Source organism: Aphis gossypii, chromosome 1 (genome assembly GCF_020184175.1).
Source record: "Aphis gossypii isolate Hap1 chromosome 1, ASM2018417v2, whole genome shotgun sequence".
Lineage (NCBI taxonomy): Eukaryota > Metazoa > Arthropoda > Insecta > Hemiptera > Aphididae > Aphis > Aphis gossypii.
This window is the reverse complement of record NC_065530.1, coordinates 33,034,662-33,054,140: the sequence shown is the minus strand read 5'-3', so window position 1 is coordinate 33,054,140 and position 19,479 is coordinate 33,034,662. Positions and strand designations below refer to the sequence as shown.

Below are 19,479 nucleotides of genomic sequence, written 5' to 3'. Positions count from 1 at the left end.
TTAAAAAAAAATTAAATTTAGTAATGATTACATTTTTAAATGATGTGATAATATAATATGGAAATTAGGTAAAAAAACCATTTTATAGTATTAAAAATATCTACGACGATAATAAAGACTAATTGTAAAGTTAAATACTTATTCAATATATTGTTTAACTACTTGGCAGGACGTGTAAATATACTTAAATAAATACAAATAAGTAACCACTGTCTACTATAGCACTTTTTGTAATTAATAATTTATGAAGAAATTTAAAAATGTTGACTCGGTCTATTAAACTTTACAATTATTGATCTTATTATTTATCGTCGTAGGTATTTGTAATATTACAAAATAGCATTTTACTTAGTTCTCATATTATATCCCGTATTTTAGAGATTTAATCATTAATAATAATTTTTTTTTTAACTTACCTTTTAATTACACGAAGTGTGTTTGGTAGGATATATTATACAATAATTTACACATTTTTAAAAATTATTATAATGGTTTTAGTATCCAGAGCAATTTCCTGGTCGTCGATAATCTGGCATAACTTCTATCATTCCAGAAATCGTTTTAGCAATAGCTGTTGATGCTGAAAATCTATTATTTGGCAATCGGGTCACTGGGTGACCAATATCTTTAAGTGTTTGTATTACATCCTGAACGATAAAACAAGATAAATAATATTATTATTGTTATTAGTAGTTAGATAATATTTTGTAAGACTATTATATTCTAATATTACTTTAGTCATTCCGTATTCATATTGAATTTGCATAGGTACAAGTTGGTGAAAAATTCTTGGTTTGTCTATAGCTTCTTTCAGTGTCTTATTGTACCATAATTTATAAGCAGACACCTTAAAATCAAAACAAATTAATATTTTACATTAAGTATAATATAGAATAGAATAATATTAAATTGGTTTGTATTTAATTGCATAGTTAACTTGGTTATCACATTCGTTAAATTACTCTGACACTTTCAGTCATAATACGAATGCGTGTTTAATAAGACTAGATAAATACAGTGCTTGATTTGTGGGGGGACGCAAGGGGACGGAGGAATTTTTCAGAAATTTAAGAGTACCTCTAATTATATTTATAAGGGGAATGTACGGAACGCTGGTACGCTGCATCATTCTGCAATTTTATCAAAATGTACGTGATAACATAATAGTTTTGACAATTTATTTATTTATGATAATTTATGGAACTATTTAAATAAGCAGTTAATGGATTGTTTTTTTATTTAGTTACTTTTAAGTTTGTTGTCACATTTAATAAGGTATAAATATAATATACAATATACTATTTACAGTATTTTTTTTTTGTAGTTGATAATTTATAAATATTGCTTATATGTTTAAAGAGGGGGAATAGGAGGTGTGAGGGCGTAGCCCCCACGGCTCATTAATGTTTAAAAAGTGATGGGAACGCTCTTTTTTTAAAGTTTACAGATTCTGGTTTACAGATTTTAATTTTGCCAAGTCGAGCACTGGATAAATATTCTTATATTTTGAGATAAGCTGCAATATCGAAAAATCTATACAAGTAATATTTAAGCCTGTAGAAAAACAATTTGAATTAAAATAAATTTATTTTAAAATACTTTAAAATTATAATAAGCGTTTCATAATAGTATTCCGATGACATTCGTAGTATCAAAAGCACACTCTATAAAAGTATTAAGCTCGAGATTTTTATAAGTACGTCTATATTATGAATTTAGAAGGATATTTTTAATTTAATATAAGAGCTTATACGATAAAAATAGTTTAACAGTTATACACAAATAAAATCAAGTATCAATAAAACAATAAAGGTATTAGCTTATTATTATAGATAGTAGTGAGAATGTGTAGTTTTAATTTAGGATAAAAAAAAAACTGTTTAATAGTTGTTTAATGTTCTTATATATCAAAAATACTTGTAATATAAACATAATAATAGAACATGCGTGGAGAATCGGAGGAAAAAAGTTGAGATGGACTCGACAGGTATTCGTATTATCGAAGACATTTAAAAACACATAAATATTAGAACTCGAGGTAAAATAAACTTACGTAGGCGGTCGCAAGAGTGATTTTTGACCCTCCCGCTGCTCCCACAGCGAAAGCAAAATCTCCGTTTTTGTCCGTGAATATACTTGGACACATCGAAGACATTGGCTGTTTGTACGGTTCAATGTAATTGGCCGGCGAAGATGGAAAATCGTAAGAGTTGACGCCTCCCGGAGTCGAGAAATCGTCCATTTCGTTATTCAGAATAATACCGGTACTGGGAGAGGTGAAACCGGAACCAAAACTTAAATAAAAGCGAAATTGATCCGTTAAAACGGTCACGTGGATGTTTATACAAAAATTACAAATGTCGAGAAACTCATAAAATATCAGTGATGCTCACTATGTGTTTATGGTACATGTACTTATGACAACGTTTCCCATTGAATCGATCACAGCCAAATTGCCAGTTCCGTGGTTTTCTGGGATACTAAAATTAGCTCCGTAGTACTTAGGATCTGCCGAAGTGAAATTATCGAATATTTGACTACGTATTTTATCCATGTAACTATCCGACTTGACTTTATCGTAAATCTACGATACACAAAAGATAGGTATTTTAACATTTTTAAAAATTAAACGTTTTTCGCTCATGGTGAAAATATTTTTTATCGATAAAACATACTGCAGACACGTTTACAAACATAGCATCTCCTAATTGGGTTCTCTCGCCGTAACCAAATTTGAAAGCTTCCACAATTCGGTGAGCGTCCAAACCTTCATTGGGTGCTGGTAACAAACCATCCAACACACGCAGTATGTAAGCTAATATTACACCGGAACCAGGTGGTGGCCCCGTGTGTATTGTATGTCCACTTTTTAATTTAACAGAAAAAGATTTTTCGACTTTGACTCTGAAATTTCATTTAATCGCTGTGAATTGTTACGTAAATTAAAAAAATGGAATCTATTCGTTTAATATTGGAATAGCATTAAAGCATTTTTTTTTTTTTTGCAATTAAATTTACTTAATTAATCAAATTGAAAATATAATATACAACTATTACATACTAACTGTTTTAGTTATTAAAAATAAAACCACAATTTGAAATTAATTAGGCACGTATGTTATAAAGAGGTAATATACTCACGCGTAGGCGGCTAAATCTTCTCTTGTCATTATCCCATTTACTTTTTTTAAGTCATCTAATAATTTATCAGCTAACGTACCATTGTATAAGGCATCACCACCTTCCTTTGCTATGACTTTCATAGTTTCTGCTAACTTGGGTAATGTGTACATTTCTCCGATTGTCTTTACATGTCCAGTTTTTTCGTCGAAAAAAGTTTTTCTAGGAAACAATCCGCAAATGTGTAATTATTTATTTTATAACGTATGTATTTAATGTATAATAGTAAAAATTAATGAATGGCTTTTGTAAGTAATTATAATGAAGAATTAATAAAATATATCGCCAAATATGTAAAATTCATCGAAGGATATACAATATCTGAAACCTTGGATTTTAACAATAAAAAGGAAATATTAATGAGATTTCTAGCTAATAATGAATATCTGTTAATTTTTATGCCCTTAATTTTATTTTTCTTCGTGAAAGTTAATTTAGTATTATTCAAATGTTTTGCAACTTATAGCAATTGACTAAAAAACGATACGTCATGTTTTATGGTTTGATAAATTGTGTTATTAAATTTTTCAAGCTGTACCTATACATAAAAATAATTTTGACTTTTATTGTACCTAAGAATCGTGTCATTTTTGACCAATTCTTCTTTATTTTTTAAACTTATTGCGAAACGTTCGCTAATCAGCATGCCTTCTTCACATAATTTTATAGTTGGCTCAAATAGTGATGCCCATGAAACATTACCACCGAATCTATTATAGACAGTCATATAGCCTTTAACTTCTCCCGGAACTGCAACCGCCAAACCACCTGTATATTTTTTAAATTTAAAAATGCATAAGATTATTAAAATAAAAATATGTTTAAATATATTTAATATAATAATATTATAGTTTTTAGTTTATTTTTTTAAAAAAAGTTAAATTTAATAATGAATAAAAATGAATATGCGTAATATTTATTTTCACATCGATTGTCGATTGATAATATGTATTTTAATATAGATAAAAAAATCTTTTTATTCGTGTTTATAAAAAATGTACCATATACAGAAAGTGTAGGTTCTTTTACAAACATGGATTCAGTTGCCGCCTTTGGTGCCATTTCACGGGCATTGATTGACATTACTTTTTTAGTCGTAGCGTTGTATATAGTCATAACAAATCCTCCACCCAAACCCATGAATTGAGGGCATGAAGCACCGTCACATATCATTGTAGCTATAGCAGCATCAACGGCATTTCCACCTTTCGCCATCACGTCCCTTTTACAAAACAATAAATAAGACACGGAAATAAATTTAAAGTTTAAGATGTCATTATATTATGCGAAAACAGTTCTATAATTGAAATATTCAAAAGGTTTATTAGATTATTGTTGAGTTAAAACCTGAAATTGTTAAAATTATTCTGTAGATAATTTAATATTAAATTTTAAATGTTCAAAATAATGCAGTAAAGAATATATGTATAATTAGGAATATAATTGCTCATTTTAATATTTATCAATTTTATAAAGTATCAAATAATTAAATGTAGTATGGGTGATAATTGTTTCAGTTGTAAAAAAAAAACATGATCAAGTGGGTGTTGTACACTAGGTGTAGTGTGGATCACTATAAATATAATGGAGTGTTAAATTGGAATCCAATGGTAGGTATACGAAAAACGATTCCGAGCTAATAAATAATCATGTTTGGTTATGTTTATAAATCGTATTACACTCCGATTTGTGCGCACGGTCCACCATTTGACACTACTCCGGCTTTGTTGTACAAGCCCATCGGCATACTCGACGTGGCCAATTCGAATTGCGGATCGGGCATTTCATTTTCATCGTTGCGTTTTGAGATAAAGGCCAAAAGTGAAACTATAGCAATCACTATGGAGAGTCCTATTACAATAATGAAAGGTTTGAATTTTATTCTGAAAAAAAAAATAATATTAACGTTCCACGTGAGTTATAAACTGTGGTTAAATTATTGAAATTATTCGGAACAAGCGTCAAAATACAAATAAAAGTCTATTGACGAAATTCGACACAGACTTTGATAATAAAATGAACTTAACAATTATGCCTTTATCACTTCAGTTTCTAGTGCCAGTAAAATAATTTTTTTTAAACATAAAATCATTTTATTATTATTAAAAGAAATAAGCCATTGAACTGGGCTAATATATACACTGAATTTACAGCAATCACTTAAACATTTATTTTCCGAACAATAGCTGAATTTAAAAAACGATTTTTTTGGTAAGAAATCATACTATTATTATTATTATTATTTTAATAAGATATTCGTTCACACTTTTAAATAATATTTTCATTATAATAATGTAACGTATACATTTAAAATTGCATGGTAGGTACATACCAAAGAATAGTAGCTGGTGAGATAGTTAGATAATACATACATACATATTAAGCTAGACGTACCTGAAAATAGCCATGTCATCTACAAAGTATATAAGGCTTCCAAGATTTTTCAAAAAGCTAAAAACTAATGACTGTTCTTAAATGCATTATTGTGACTATTCATCGAATCAATTTATACCTTCGTATTATATACTTTATATGTATTAGCATGGGCGTAATCAAATATAAGTGAATTATGTTATTATTATTATTTTTTTTTTTATAATTATAGTTATTATTTTATAACAAACCAATAAGATTTTAAATTTTTATATACTCAAATATGAGTATGATTTGATATTTGTAATCCTTCAAATTTAATTATTCACGTATGTATCATAAAACTTACATTCGCTTATGCTTATATTATATGATAGGTATTATAACTTAAAATGGTATAGATAATGAAGATTAGTACTGCATTTGTAATAATTTCACACTTAATCGTAGCATACATAAAAAGCAGTGTTTTGAAAGAACGTAGTTTATGAATGCACGTTCATATTCAGTAAACAACACGTGAACGTCACACATATTTTTCAAATGAAACGTAAAATTTTTATTTTTAATGACTTTTCAAGACGATTTTCAAGATGTCTAGATTTATTCCACATTTAACAAGTTTAATATTTATATTAATGTTGATTATTTATTTATACTTGAATATAATAATATTTTTTTATTGTATAATTATTATTATTTTTATTCGATTGCAAATTAAAAAAAAATCAAATACATGAAATTCCAGTAAGCCTCAACTTACAACAACAATAATATAAAACAAAAAAAAAATGTTTTGAAGTTCTTTTAATAAAATATATAAATGGTTTTGTTATCTAGGTATTTATAAGTATCTTTAATATGACTATAGTTATTTTATAAATATATACTCGTATGTACCTATAGTTGTGTTTTATTTAATGATATAATATCATAAGGATGCAAGTTGTTTTTTTTTTTTATTTAATGATTAATAAAATTTAAAAAATACACATTATCAAGTTAAAGTATGAACTATTTATTTATCATGTACATATTTAATATTTTTGTTTCAATATTTAAATAGTTTTAGTTGTGTATATTAGGAATCACATTTTCATTTTTTTTTTCAATTTAACAAAATTAAATTTTTTATTATATAATAAAATTTAAATTAAATTGAAGTATTTTGCCGAAATGCATCAATATTTGCTATTTTGAATTTTGTGAAAATATTAAAAGAGTTTTAAATCTATGAAAACACCATTATTGTAAACTATTAAGTTAAATATAATAAATTAAATTTTACCCATACTGTACATTACTACTATACCTAATCTGCAAAAATGCTATTGATGCGTTTAACATCATAAGAATTCTGTTTTTAAATAATTATTAATGTATAATTTTAAAAACATTTTATAAAAATTTTTCGGTCGAAGAGTTTTTTTTGTGTTATGGTAAAATTTTAACCACTTTATTACTAAAAATTTTTTTTAATAATTTATAAATTGTATGTATTCAACTTATACAATAAATCTATATTTTTTTCACATATCAAATGTTACTGTTCCGCAACTATTCCTCCGTTGATCTATATCGTCCGTTCTGTCGTTTGATTAGAACTGTCCAGTTCTATAATTGTCGCCGCGGCCGGTCCCTCGACCCGTGAAGTATCAATAACACCTGTTATTGTTGTCTCTCCGCGAATCGGTGTGCAGTTTTGATTATGTTTACGGCGTAATGAAAATCCGAGATAGAACGACGTCATGTTGATTTAACAGGAGGTTAGTGACTACCATTTATAATAAAATATTATTTGTTAATAGGTAACATGAATAAAATTATAACAAGTTTGTTTTTTACTTACTTCAAATAATTTTCCTAGGAGATCACTAGTTTCGGGAGATATATACAGTGATATTTCATGATCTTTACCAAGTATGTTCTCAATAGTGTCTTGTCTACTATCAACACTATCAGCTCTAAAAGGTGGCTTGAAGGTAAATAAAAAAATAAAGAAATTAAAATTGTAATACTCATAACTAATTCTAATAATATTGTTTACAGTTCCTGTTAACATGTCAAACACGACAGCTCCAAATAACTATCAATCACCAAATTTTCCATGACCATTCCGGGTCAAAATTTCTGGTGCCCTGATACCTTAAATTAATGTTTTTTTTTTTTTTTTTTTAATTGATGCTCAATACATTTGATAAACGATAGAGATTTCTTACATGTATTCAATTAAACCACAAAATGTATGAGTAACATCACTCCATGAATATGTTCTTTACATTAACCCAAATCAGTTAGTTTAAAAAGACCGTCATAGTCTAATAATATATTTTCTGGATTTAAATCTCTAAATACACAAATACTCAAATAAAAACCATAGTTTATACATTTAAGAAATATTATAACAAAATAATATTTTATAGTCTTAAATATAAAAAAAAGTGAGTACCGCTCTGCTGTACATTAGGTGCCGTATGGATCATTATTATATATTATAGGAGTGTTAAATTTGAATCCAATGATAGTTATCATTGTATACGAAAAACGATTCTGAACGAAGATGATTTGTCAGCCTAGGATATAATTTCCAGTGGTTGGTGAAAAAGGTGGTTTATATTTTAACGGCCTGAATACACCAAAATTTAAGTTCTGTTTTAATTATTGTAAGCTAAACTTATGAGAAATCTTGTATTAAATTTTCAACTCTTAGCTACTTATACAAAAATTTTTATGAAATATATCTACAAAATAATTTCCAAGTATTATAATTTTTTAATCACTATAATAATAACTTATGAGGAACTTTGCATTAAATTTTCAAGTATTTTGATAGGGCCAAAAAGATTTTATCGACACATAAAAAAACAATTTTCAGAAAAATTGAAAATTTCAGTTGTCTATAAATAGCTCAAAAAAAGTCAAAATATTTTGAAAATTAAATCACGTAAAGAAAACGCTAATCTTAATAACTGGTAAAATTTTCAAGTATCTACGACTTATACTTTTTGAATAATAACAAATATTTAAAATCGTTTGAGGATAAATCGTTATCGTTACGCGATTTCGTTAAAATTTAAAATTCAAACGCACTTAAAATTTTTCCTATAATGATGCTTCGAGTTTTCTCTATAGATACTTGAAGGTAAACTTATGGAAAACTTAGTGTTGTATTATTAATCCTTAGTTATAAACACAAAAATTTTTATGATTTTTCAACTTCAAATAATTTGCAAATATTAATGCTTTTGACGAATTTTCGTCAAAATTTGAACTTCAAATGCTAATAAAAAAAATTGTGCCTATGTATTCTTATAATTTTTTTATCACTATAACAATAACATATGAGGAACTCTGTATAAAATTTTCAAGTATTTTGATAGGGCCAAAAAAATTTTATCGACCCTTCAAAAAAAATTTTTCAGAAAAATTGAAAATTTCAGTTGTCTATAAATAGCTCAAAAAAACTCAAAGTATTTTGAAAATTAAATCAAGTAAATAAAATGCCAATCTTAATAACTGGTAAAATTTTCAAGTATCTACGACTTATACTTTTTGAATTATAACAAATATCAAAAATCGTTTGAGGCTAAACCGTTATTTAGCGCGGTTTTGTAAAAATTTATATTTCAAACACTCATAAAAATTTTTTGTCTGAATCCGGTAGAGTTTTTTTTACAGATATTTGAAGAAAAATGTATGGAGAACTTTGTACCAAATTTTCAAAACTTAGTTATAAAAGAAAAAATTTTATGATTTTTCAACTTCAAAATTACTTGCAAATTTTCGCGTTTTCGACAGATTTCGTAAAAATTTGAACTATAAACTCTTATTAAAAAAAATTGTGATTAACGATTTTTAATTTTTTTTAGCTACAATAAAAACAACTCATAAGGAACCTTGTATTAAATTTTCAAAACTTTTTGGTCATCCAAAAATTTTTTATCGACACTTTAAAAAAAATTTCTCAAAAAAATCGAAAATTTCAGTAGTCTATAAATAACTCAAAAAAAGTCAAAATTTTTTGAAAATTTAACTATATACAGATACCACTGACATTAACATTTGGTGAAAATTTCAAGTATTTTCAGTGATTAGTTTTTGAATTACAACCATAAAAAAAAATCGATTTGGTCGAAAACTGGTTTTGCGTAAAAATTGCCGTTTTTCCGTCATTTTAGATTCTGAACGGAGTGAAGAATGTATTGATTTTTCAATGATGTATGTTTTTTTTTTTGTTTTTTTTTTTTTTTTTTGTGTCTGTGTACAGCATAACTAGTCGAAATAATGCTCCAATTTCAAACAATGGGGGTGGTTTCCGATGTAAAATTGAATATCCTTGGTGCATTATAGAGGTAAAAAGTTAACATTTTCCAACACTTTTCAAAAAAATCGAGAAAAACAAAAAAAAAATGACGGAAAAACGGCAATTTATTACGTAATTTATTACGGTTTAGCGTCAAACGATTTTTGATATTTGTTATTATTCAAAAAGTATAAGTCGTAGATACTTGAAAATTTTACCAGTTATTTAAATTGGCATTTTATTTACGTGATTTAATTTTTAAAATATTTTGAATTTGTTTGAGCTATTTATAGACAACTGAAATTTTCAATTTTTCTGAAAAAATTTTTTTGAAGTGTTGATAAAATTTTTTTGGCCCTATCAAAATACTTGAAAATTTTATACATAGTTCCTCATATGTTATTCTTATAGTGATTAAAAAATTATAAGAATACATAGGCACAATTTTTTTTTATTAGCATTTGAAGTTCAAATTTTGACAAAAATTCGTCAAAATCATGAATATTTGCAAATTATTTTGTAGTTCAAAATTCATAAAATTGTTTGTATTTATATCTAACGTTAAAAAATTCAACACTAAGTTTTCCATAAGTTTTGCTTCAAAAAGCTATAGAGAAAATTTTAAGTGTCATTATAGGAAAAATGTTTTGAGCGTTTGAGTTTTAAATTTTTATGAAATCGGAATATTTGTTTCAAAATAGAATATATGACAATATTTAATTATAATATATTCTAGACTGACAAATCATCTCCGTTCAGAATCGTTTTTCGTATACAATGATACCTATCATTGCATTCAAATTTAATCTACCCCAGTCCGAGGTCCACCCCACCCTCTAATGTACAGCAGAGCGGTACCCACTTGCCGACTTTTTTTTTTTTGTTTTTCTCGATTTTTTTGAAAACTGTTGGAAAATGTTAACTTTTTACCTCTATAATGCACCAAGGATATTCACTTTTACATCGGAAACCACCCCCATAGTTTGAAATTGGAACATTATTTCGACTAGTTATGCTGTACACAGACACAAAAAAAAAAAAAAACACACATCATTGTAAAATCAATACATTCATCACTTCGTTCAGAATCTAAAACCATTGTAAAATCAATACATTCATATCAATAATATGTTACTGGAGAAAAGTTATACCTGTAAATTATGCCTTGACTGTGTAAATGCTGTGTTTTAATAATAATTTTTGCACTTAAAAGCTGTAATATTTTAATGATACTAGTGTCAATACACAATAAGAAAAATATATGAGCTCAACATAAACTAACTTTTATTTTATTAAATCTGTTATTATCTGTGTAACCTTTAAATATTGCAAGACATATTGTATTGTTTTTGGAATAAAAAACACAAATAGAAAATAATGTTAAATGTTATTAATAATATTACCTAATTATAAATAACCCCCTTCCCGTAGAGTGTATGGTCAATCGTATAGACGTATTAAATAAAATATAGGAAAAAATTATCATACTTTTCATCATACTCATAAATTTTTGAATCTTGAGCATAACATACCTTAAAAGCAATAACAATAATAAACATTTTAAATGTAATAGGAACTTAGATTGCAGATATAAAATATTACACCACACTCTAGCCCGCGTAGACACCACTTTTAATAAAGTCTCGGAGAAATGAAAGGTATTTCAACCTGTCTAAACAGACTTATTCTATTTTGGAAACACAGAGAGTAATATTTTTTAAATACTTTCATAATGGAAATAAATCTTAGTTTAAACTCAAATTTAACTTACATAATATGTATAGATTAAGGTCGATTATATAGGTTACTCCTATATTATCATCGACTACAATTACATTAATTACATATAGTTATAATTTGAATATATTTTGTTTTTTTTCAATCTATAAGTTATTTACCTACTTCAGTTTCATATCTTTTTAAGCCATATATTGGAGTTTCAGTTATATAGGTATTCGAATCTCATCGATTTTATTCCTTTGATTTGTATTTGAATCAGTGTGTGGTTTGTCGTCTGGACTATTCTAAACAATATGTATAATTTTATGTGAGCAAACTCTAAGTCGCACACTAGAAAATGAACAGAGTGGATACTGGATTTGATTATTCTTATTGTAAATATTAATACATTCAACTATGTTTATGCATTTATAGGTGCCCGTACAAAAGGAAATAGAACAACTGAATAACTCGATCTATTTTCGTATAACATCATATGTCTTATAGACTATTGTGCTCTGCACTAATGTGCAGTGTGTATTAAAAAATCAAAATAATATCACCCCTGCAAAACCACACATTTTTAAATTAAAGTTATCTAAACTCAGATAAATCTTAGTATAATAAAAATGTACACTTAATTCATACAATATATCTGTTTTATTTTATTCAATTTAATATTACTGAGTATAAACTCGTTATATGTTTAACATGTTAACATTTTTTTCTCCTTAAATACTAAAATACACAATAAAAAATCAATACATTCATCACTTCGTTCAGGGTCTAAAATTAAAATCAGAAATAAAATATTACAAATTTGAACGGAAAAAATTAAAAATTAATTATATAAAAAATTTGTAAATTTCTTCTTTCCTTATATATTTGAATACCTACACAATAAAAAATAAAAATAAGAAATAAAATATTATAAATTTCAACAGCAAAAAAAAAAAAAACTAAATTATCCAAAAAAAAAAAATGGAGTAGCCAACTGGCTTATGATATTATACATAATATAATATATAAAGAATTACAAAATTTCGAAAACGTATTGATAAATAAAACATAAACATACAATTTAAACATAGTTATATAACTTAATTATAAAATAAAAACTTTTATCATTTTTTTTCTTTTTATATAATAAAATAAACGATAAAAAATAAAAAATAAAATTCAGAAATAAAAGGTAATAATTTTGAACAAAAAAAAAAAAAACAAATTAATTATTAAAAAAAATAAAACCTAACTATCAGTTACTAGGTATTCCAGTAAAAATCTCCAAAGAATGCTGTAATAGAATTCAGCTTCCCATTGATTATATTATGTTAGATCACTACTTTAGCGAAAGGTTTTTGAAGAACTGGAATCTAAAATATAACAAATAATGTTTAAAATTATTGTTAGTTAAAAATATGTTTAAATTTAAAAATAAATGTTACAGTTATAATAATATTGATAAGATACTATTGCATTATGGTTTATTATTTAAAACATTACATCAGATAAACTATAAACTTATAAATGTAGTATTAACATAAACAAGCTGCATAACTAAATGACTCAAATTTAAAAATATTAGTTTTGTCTTATACTATTAGTTTTTTATTTTAATTAAAATTGCTTTAATTTAGTTAAAAAGTATTTAACACCTATTACTCTTAATTCTTCTATCACTAATCTAAATATTTTATTCATAATTAATTTGAAACTTGCGATTAATCTGAAATTATGTTTTCTCTAGTCACTTAAATATTTTATTAAATAAGTAAAAATATATTTACTTTTGACTTTGCAGGTGAAGTATAAGTTTTTTTGCCGTATCCGGTATTATATTGTTTATTAACATTATAACAGTGTATTTGTGATGCACGATCTGTATATATTTTATCATTATTACACACAAAACCTAGACCTTCAAGAACCGCATTCATTTTATTTGAGCTTTTATCATATGATTGTCTGTAACAAAAAAAAAAACCTGTATTAATAAATTTATAATTATATAATAGTACAATATGTATAATAATTTAATATAATCAGTGAGAATTTATACATTTTTGATTATTAGCATATTTATTTGTAATAAGTAATTAATAGCATAGAGTAAACAATAATCATTGTCCATATGCGTCAGGGATGGAATAGTAAATCCATGGCACGCGTTCCCGAGGTGGCACGCGAAAAATTAATATTATATAAATGTATAATAGATAAAAATATTTTGATCATATATTGTTTATTTAATATAAATTATATAATATTTTTCAAAATGACACTCTAGAAATGAAAAAACTTTTGGCACGTAGTGTTCAAAAAGTTTGCCATCCTTATTCCTTGGTGTATATATTTATATAAATAATTAATATATTAAAATGTTGAATTGAAAATTCTTGTTTGAAAAAGTATTAATTTTTATATTATGATGCAATAATTTTAGCATATTTTCAAAATTTATAATGCTGGTTTAATGAATTTTTAAAAGAAACTAATAATATTACTTACGTATTAATCTGTTCATTTTTAATAGGTGTAGTACATAATTTACGTTTATCTGAATGGAAGTCATTACTCGAGGTTTCATTTTGATTTGGTTTGAATCTATTAGGGAATCTACGATCCCTATAAAAACATAATAATATGTCAAATTTAAAACTTCAAAATTGATGCATTTCTAAGGTATAAAAATATGTACCTTTTATTAGTCGCGAAGTACGTGCATAACAGTGTAACATTATTATTTCTGGTTAGGCCGTAGTGGCTGTAGTCGCGTCCATACAACACTTTGACCATTTTACCGGCGCGAGATGAATAATTCGGCTTGTTTACGAAATTGGTCTGATTGTTGATAGACGATTGAGCAGGTTGAGGACTATATTGAAATTAACAGACAGATTTCTTAACTTTTATTGTAAGCAATATAAATTTAAAAAAGTACTGCGATTCGTCAGTATTGTCATTAAAATGTGTATTATTTTATGTTATTCTCTAGAGAGTCTAAGTTGTTTAATTGTCTTACAAAATATTAACGTGAATTTAAATTAAAAAATATTATTGATTAATATAATGCACTAGTTTTAGTTTTATTTAAAAAATTACCGATTAGAAATTTGATCCTTCGTCGCAGACTTTACGGCGTCTGCCAGGCCGTCCAATTTAACGGGTTGGCTCCCGTCCACCAATTGGCCAGTTATTGGTGGTCTTGGTTTCTTTTTAGTTTCCATATAGTTCCCACAAGTGGGCATGAAGGGGTGGTCACCCCGTGGCAGAGCAGCGTACCACGGGGAAGGCTGTGTACTGCAGAGGGCGCCAGGTATCTGCAGGATCCTCGTTGACACGAAACTACCTCCGTGCCAAGTGACCACAGACGGAGTTGGGAGTTGAGGGGTTTTTTGTCAGGGTTTTCCTTCCCTTAGGGCATTTGCTCATCACGAGTAGGTTGCCTCCGACCTGCCACCTCCAGCCAGCCAAGACCAGAGGAAGCTCCGATACCAACCACTTAAGGTCAGTACCGAGGTTGGGACCGCTTGGTAAGACCTAGTTAAAGGCCCGCAAGCTCCTCCACCACGACAAGGTGGGTCCCGTGGGAGGAGGATTACAAGATTAAAGAATATTTAATAATAAGACAAACTAAATAACTGTACAATTGTGCAATTTATATACATGATTATTTATTAGAATTTAAATTCAACATAATTAATAAAAAATAACCATGATAATAGCCATTATACATTATATCTTGTAACATCAGCCATAATAAATAGTGTTATTAAACATACAAAATATTAAATATATACAGTATTTGAATCTATGAATATAATATTAAAAATATAAATTACTAAAACTGGCCAGTACCAGAGAATATATTTTTGAAAAAAATTATGATATTTTAGTCTAATATATTTATATAAGTACTGGATTTCGAAGTAAAGTTATTCAAACTATTTTATTTAAAACGAACAATAGGTTATGAAAATAAAATATTATTTACTATAGGTAGCTTTTTAAGACTGAGAAAATTTAGACAAATATATAACAAATTGTAAAATGATAATTGATATTCTTAAAAATGCAATTTCCTTTATTAAATATTATAACAAAATTCACTTATTTTATTTCCTCGATAAGTAGTAATATGCAATTATTATAGTATTAATCTTTAAATTAGATTTAAATATTAAAAACTAATAGTTAGAAAACGTTTGTCGACATTTAATTGTTTTACCTAAACAATATTATGTAAACCAATTAATGTTTTTGTAGGTTTTTTCAATAAAATCAATTTACCTGTATATTATGCATTTGTTTCTGGTATCGACTTGCAGAGTTTCAATATCTATTCAATGGACATTAAATAAAATTCGAACTAGAATATTGAAATTTTCTGATCATTCAAATCTTAACAGTAGTAACAATACTGTTACAAAAGTGTAGAATACATAAATCAGTAGGTGGCCGTTGCTATGCACGCACGATATAATAATAATAATAAAAAACCGACAAACGCCCATTCAGCCAATAAATATTGCCAAACACAATTATAACTGTTAGGCCAGAACATTAAATTTATGTTTTTAAAAATAAATATATTTTTTCACATCCGTGGGGGCTTAACATTTTAGTCTTATCAATTAGCGTAAACAGACATTTTTTATTTTAATAGCTTGCGGCTGGCATTATTATATTTCTTACAGATCATTATAGTGATTAAAAAATTATAAGAATACATAGGCACAATTTTTTTTTAAATAATTTAATAATATATAATAGATACCAAAAATAACGTTCTCAATGGTACCGTTCTCAATCGTATTTTACCGAATATTTATACTGAAAATTAATAATAATTTAACCTGATACATAATTATTTAATAATTAGGTAATCATTGATTAGTAATCAATGATTACCCAGATAAAAAGTACACCACCGCAAATAAATGAGTATTTATGATTTAGTGGACTATTAATTATAATCATTAAGGGGGCTGGAGAAACCATTTTTTTTTTTCATAAATTTAGCTCAATAAGCGAAAGAAAATTAAACATACTTCTAGAGATTCAATTTAAATTTTGAAAACTTATTTTGGTTTGTCTTCCTCTTTTCTAAGTTTGCTCGGAAGTGCAATCTTATATTTTTCATTTTGTCGCTATCTACAACTAAGTCAAGTATAGGTTTTTTTGAAACAAATATAAACTTATTATGCATCATATTACATTAACTAAAAATAAAGTCGTAAATCTATTTCCGAGCAAACCTAGAAAATAGACTGACGAATTCAATCATGTTATCAAAATTAATATAAGTCAATCGAAACTAGGTGAATTTTTATTTCTTTTTTGGTACTGTTTGCATCAAATTTCTGCCCTACAACCGGAGCAAAAATATTTTCTCCGTGTTTATTGACTCGTGCATGCGCGTGGACAATAATACTTTAGTTGAAATTAAGTGTCCAGCATTAGCGAAAAGTATTAGTCCAGAAGATGGAATATTTAGAAAAAAAATGAAATGTTGTGAAATAAAAAATGGACAGCTGCATCTCAAACGTAATCACAACTACTATTACCTACCAAGTACAAGAGCAATTGCACATTTCAAATAAATTATATTGCTATTTGTGTATTTGGACGCCTAAAGCTTTGTGGGTACCAATATTTTGTGTATACTTATTATGGTTTATAATTTATTATACATATTTATATAGGTTTAATGATGGAAAAAATAAAACGTGACGACAGTTTTTGGGAAAACAAAATGAAAATGAAATTAGAAACATTTTATTTAGCAAACATGTTACCTCAAATACTTGCTGAAGGAATTAATTAATTATATAAGTATATAAAAAATAAATTATCATTATTGTTCACACCAATATGGCAATTTTTTCGTTTTCTATTATGCGTTGTTTTATGTTATCATTTTCATATGCACGTAACGGTGCGTTCCACAGTTACGGCCATGATAGAAATATACAAGGTTATTGCATATAAACTCCTTCTCTATCAAATATTTGATGATAATAATAAAAATGGCAGCGTAAAGAGAGCCAATCATAATCAAGTATATATGCGCGGTAATTTTGAATTTGTCAAAATTATTATTTTTTTACGTAAACTATGTTGTGAAAAAATTGTATTAATTACTGCTCAGCATAATTGAAACTTGAAATATACAGTATATATAAACAAAGATATACACTGTCTATATAGTAATATTATAAATAATAAACCCGCACCCTAGTGTGAAATATGGCTCTGTATACGCTCTGTAATAATATTATATTAATATTGTAATTATATTCCTTGAATGTCTTCACTACCTACGTCCTACACATTCAAAATATATCAAATATATAAATTTTATATTTAGTATAACTTGTGTACTTTATACTAAGTAATGTGTTTATTTTTGAATACATTTTAAAATATCTTATTTCTAAGAATTTTCTGATTGTAATATTTATAATAAAAATAGAATATTAAGTTATATTGGCGTTATTTTATTTAACAGTTCAAATGTATTATTTGGATCTGCAGTTTGAATTATTTTAAACATTATACTAGAATATATAATACTTGTCTTGTCTTTATATTATAATATTTTCTTTTGGATTTTTCATCCGAGTGAAGTGTAGTGTTTAGATTCTTAATACTTATATTGTTCACCATATTTATTCTTTATTTTGTAAAGTAATTAATCATTACAATGGGAAAAAAGAGATGCGCTGTAAATTTCAACCATGGTTGCAGCCTTGTCGGCGGAGTCTTATCAGGCTTTCGTGTGCGACCGGCTAGCTGTGGAATCATTATCAGTGTTTTCTTATAATATCGGTTATGTTCAAAACTTTAAGTTGTTTTTCATTTAGTCATGCTTTCAGTGTCACAAAGTTCTTAGTTTTTCCATTGTTTATTGTTTAGTGTGGTGACACTGAAAGAACATTCATTTTGTTCTTTCGTTTGCTCTCGTCCGTTACATGTTCACTTCTCTTTTGTCCGCTGTCCAGTACCCCAGTCAGCTTTGTCAATAATTACCATATTTATGTTCTGGTTGCAGTCGTCCCAAACCACGTTGTTGTGATTTTGTGAATTCGTCGTCTGGTAATTATCGTTCTCTGAAATTTTATTGCCACCATTAATTTGCTTGTCCCCAGTTTAGGGTGGTCAAAATTACCAGCGATTTGTGTAGTGATTCAACGTGTTTTGGTGTACCTCGTTGCTCGCGGGGACAGTAATGTAAACTAGAGATCCTGTCCCGGCTGCATTCAGTGTTTCACTGTTGTGAAGTCTTCGTGAACAGTTGTCGGCACACATTCGCACGTACGCAAGGTCAATTTGTTTTTATTGTTACCTATTTGATATACCTACAGGCCTTGGAGCGGTAGCGTGGGTGTAAAACCAGGTGTGTGTCTCAACTGTTATGTGAGTATTGGTCGACCAAAAATTTGTGTGTGTATGACCGACGGGTATTAATTTATTATAGTATATTATATTAGTGCATATTTTTATAGCCATTCAGGTCTTCCTTTTTTTTATTATATCACTGATATTGCATCTTTTTATTGTATTGCTAAACAGGTGCAAATTGTTTTATTTTATAATATATTTATTTATTTAAACTGATGTTCCTACTTTGATTACATTATTACATTATTGATATTATTTACTGTAATAAATTAACTGCCACCAACTATCTTTAATATATTATTATTTATCGTCTGAATGCGCTGAGGTGGGTTGTGGGTAGTGCCTTATATTGTGTTGCCTATCTCCAGGCCGTTAAGGCATTTAACTCCAATTGTGGAGAAAGCCAAATGCGAGCCAACAATTATAATACGAATTATGAGTACCTATTCAGTTCGTTTTTATATTATTATTATTGTTGTTACTTGTTTGTTAAATGATTT

At 27.0% G+C, this 19,479-nt stretch overlaps 2 protein-coding genes and 1 long non-coding RNA gene across 3 annotated transcripts; 1 reads left to right on the top strand and 2 right to left on the bottom strand.

The window, feature by feature from the left end:
* Positions 1–119: 119 nt before the first annotated feature.
* Positions 120–5,713, bottom strand: LOC126549678 (scoloptoxin SSD14-like). Its single transcript, XM_050199677.1, has 10 exons — positions 5,575–5,713; positions 4,860–5,063; positions 4,182–4,402; positions 3,753–3,948; positions 3,142–3,342; positions 2,676–2,904; positions 2,394–2,584; positions 2,054–2,294; positions 734–847; positions 120–647 (listed from the first exon to the last, which is right to left on the bottom strand). The coding sequence occupies exons 1-10, from the start codon at positions 5,586–5,588 to the stop codon at positions 495–497; spliced, it is 1,764 nt and encodes a 587-aa protein (XP_050055634.1). The 5' UTR covers positions 5,589–5,713; the 3' UTR covers positions 120–494.
* A 1,268-nt stretch (positions 5,714–6,981) lies between these two features.
* Positions 6,982–8,482, top strand: LOC126549724 (uncharacterized). Its single transcript, XR_007603838.1, has 3 exons — positions 6,982–7,319; positions 7,421–7,535; positions 7,603–8,482. It is a non-coding gene; the product is annotated as an uncharacterized LOC126549724 (long non-coding RNA).
* A 4,333-nt stretch (positions 8,483–12,815) lies between these two features.
* Positions 12,816–15,157, bottom strand: LOC126555843 (uncharacterized). The gene is made up of 5 exons (XM_050210745.1): positions 14,678–15,157; positions 14,274–14,450; positions 14,084–14,200; positions 13,363–13,540; positions 12,816–12,948 (listed from the first exon to the last, which is right to left on the bottom strand). Exons 1-5 carry the CDS (start codon positions 14,821–14,823, stop codon positions 12,907–12,909), a joined length of 660 nt encoding a protein of 219 aa, XP_050066702.1. The 5' UTR covers positions 14,824–15,157; the 3' UTR covers positions 12,816–12,906.
* Between the last annotated feature and the right edge of the window lie 4,322 nt (positions 15,158–19,479).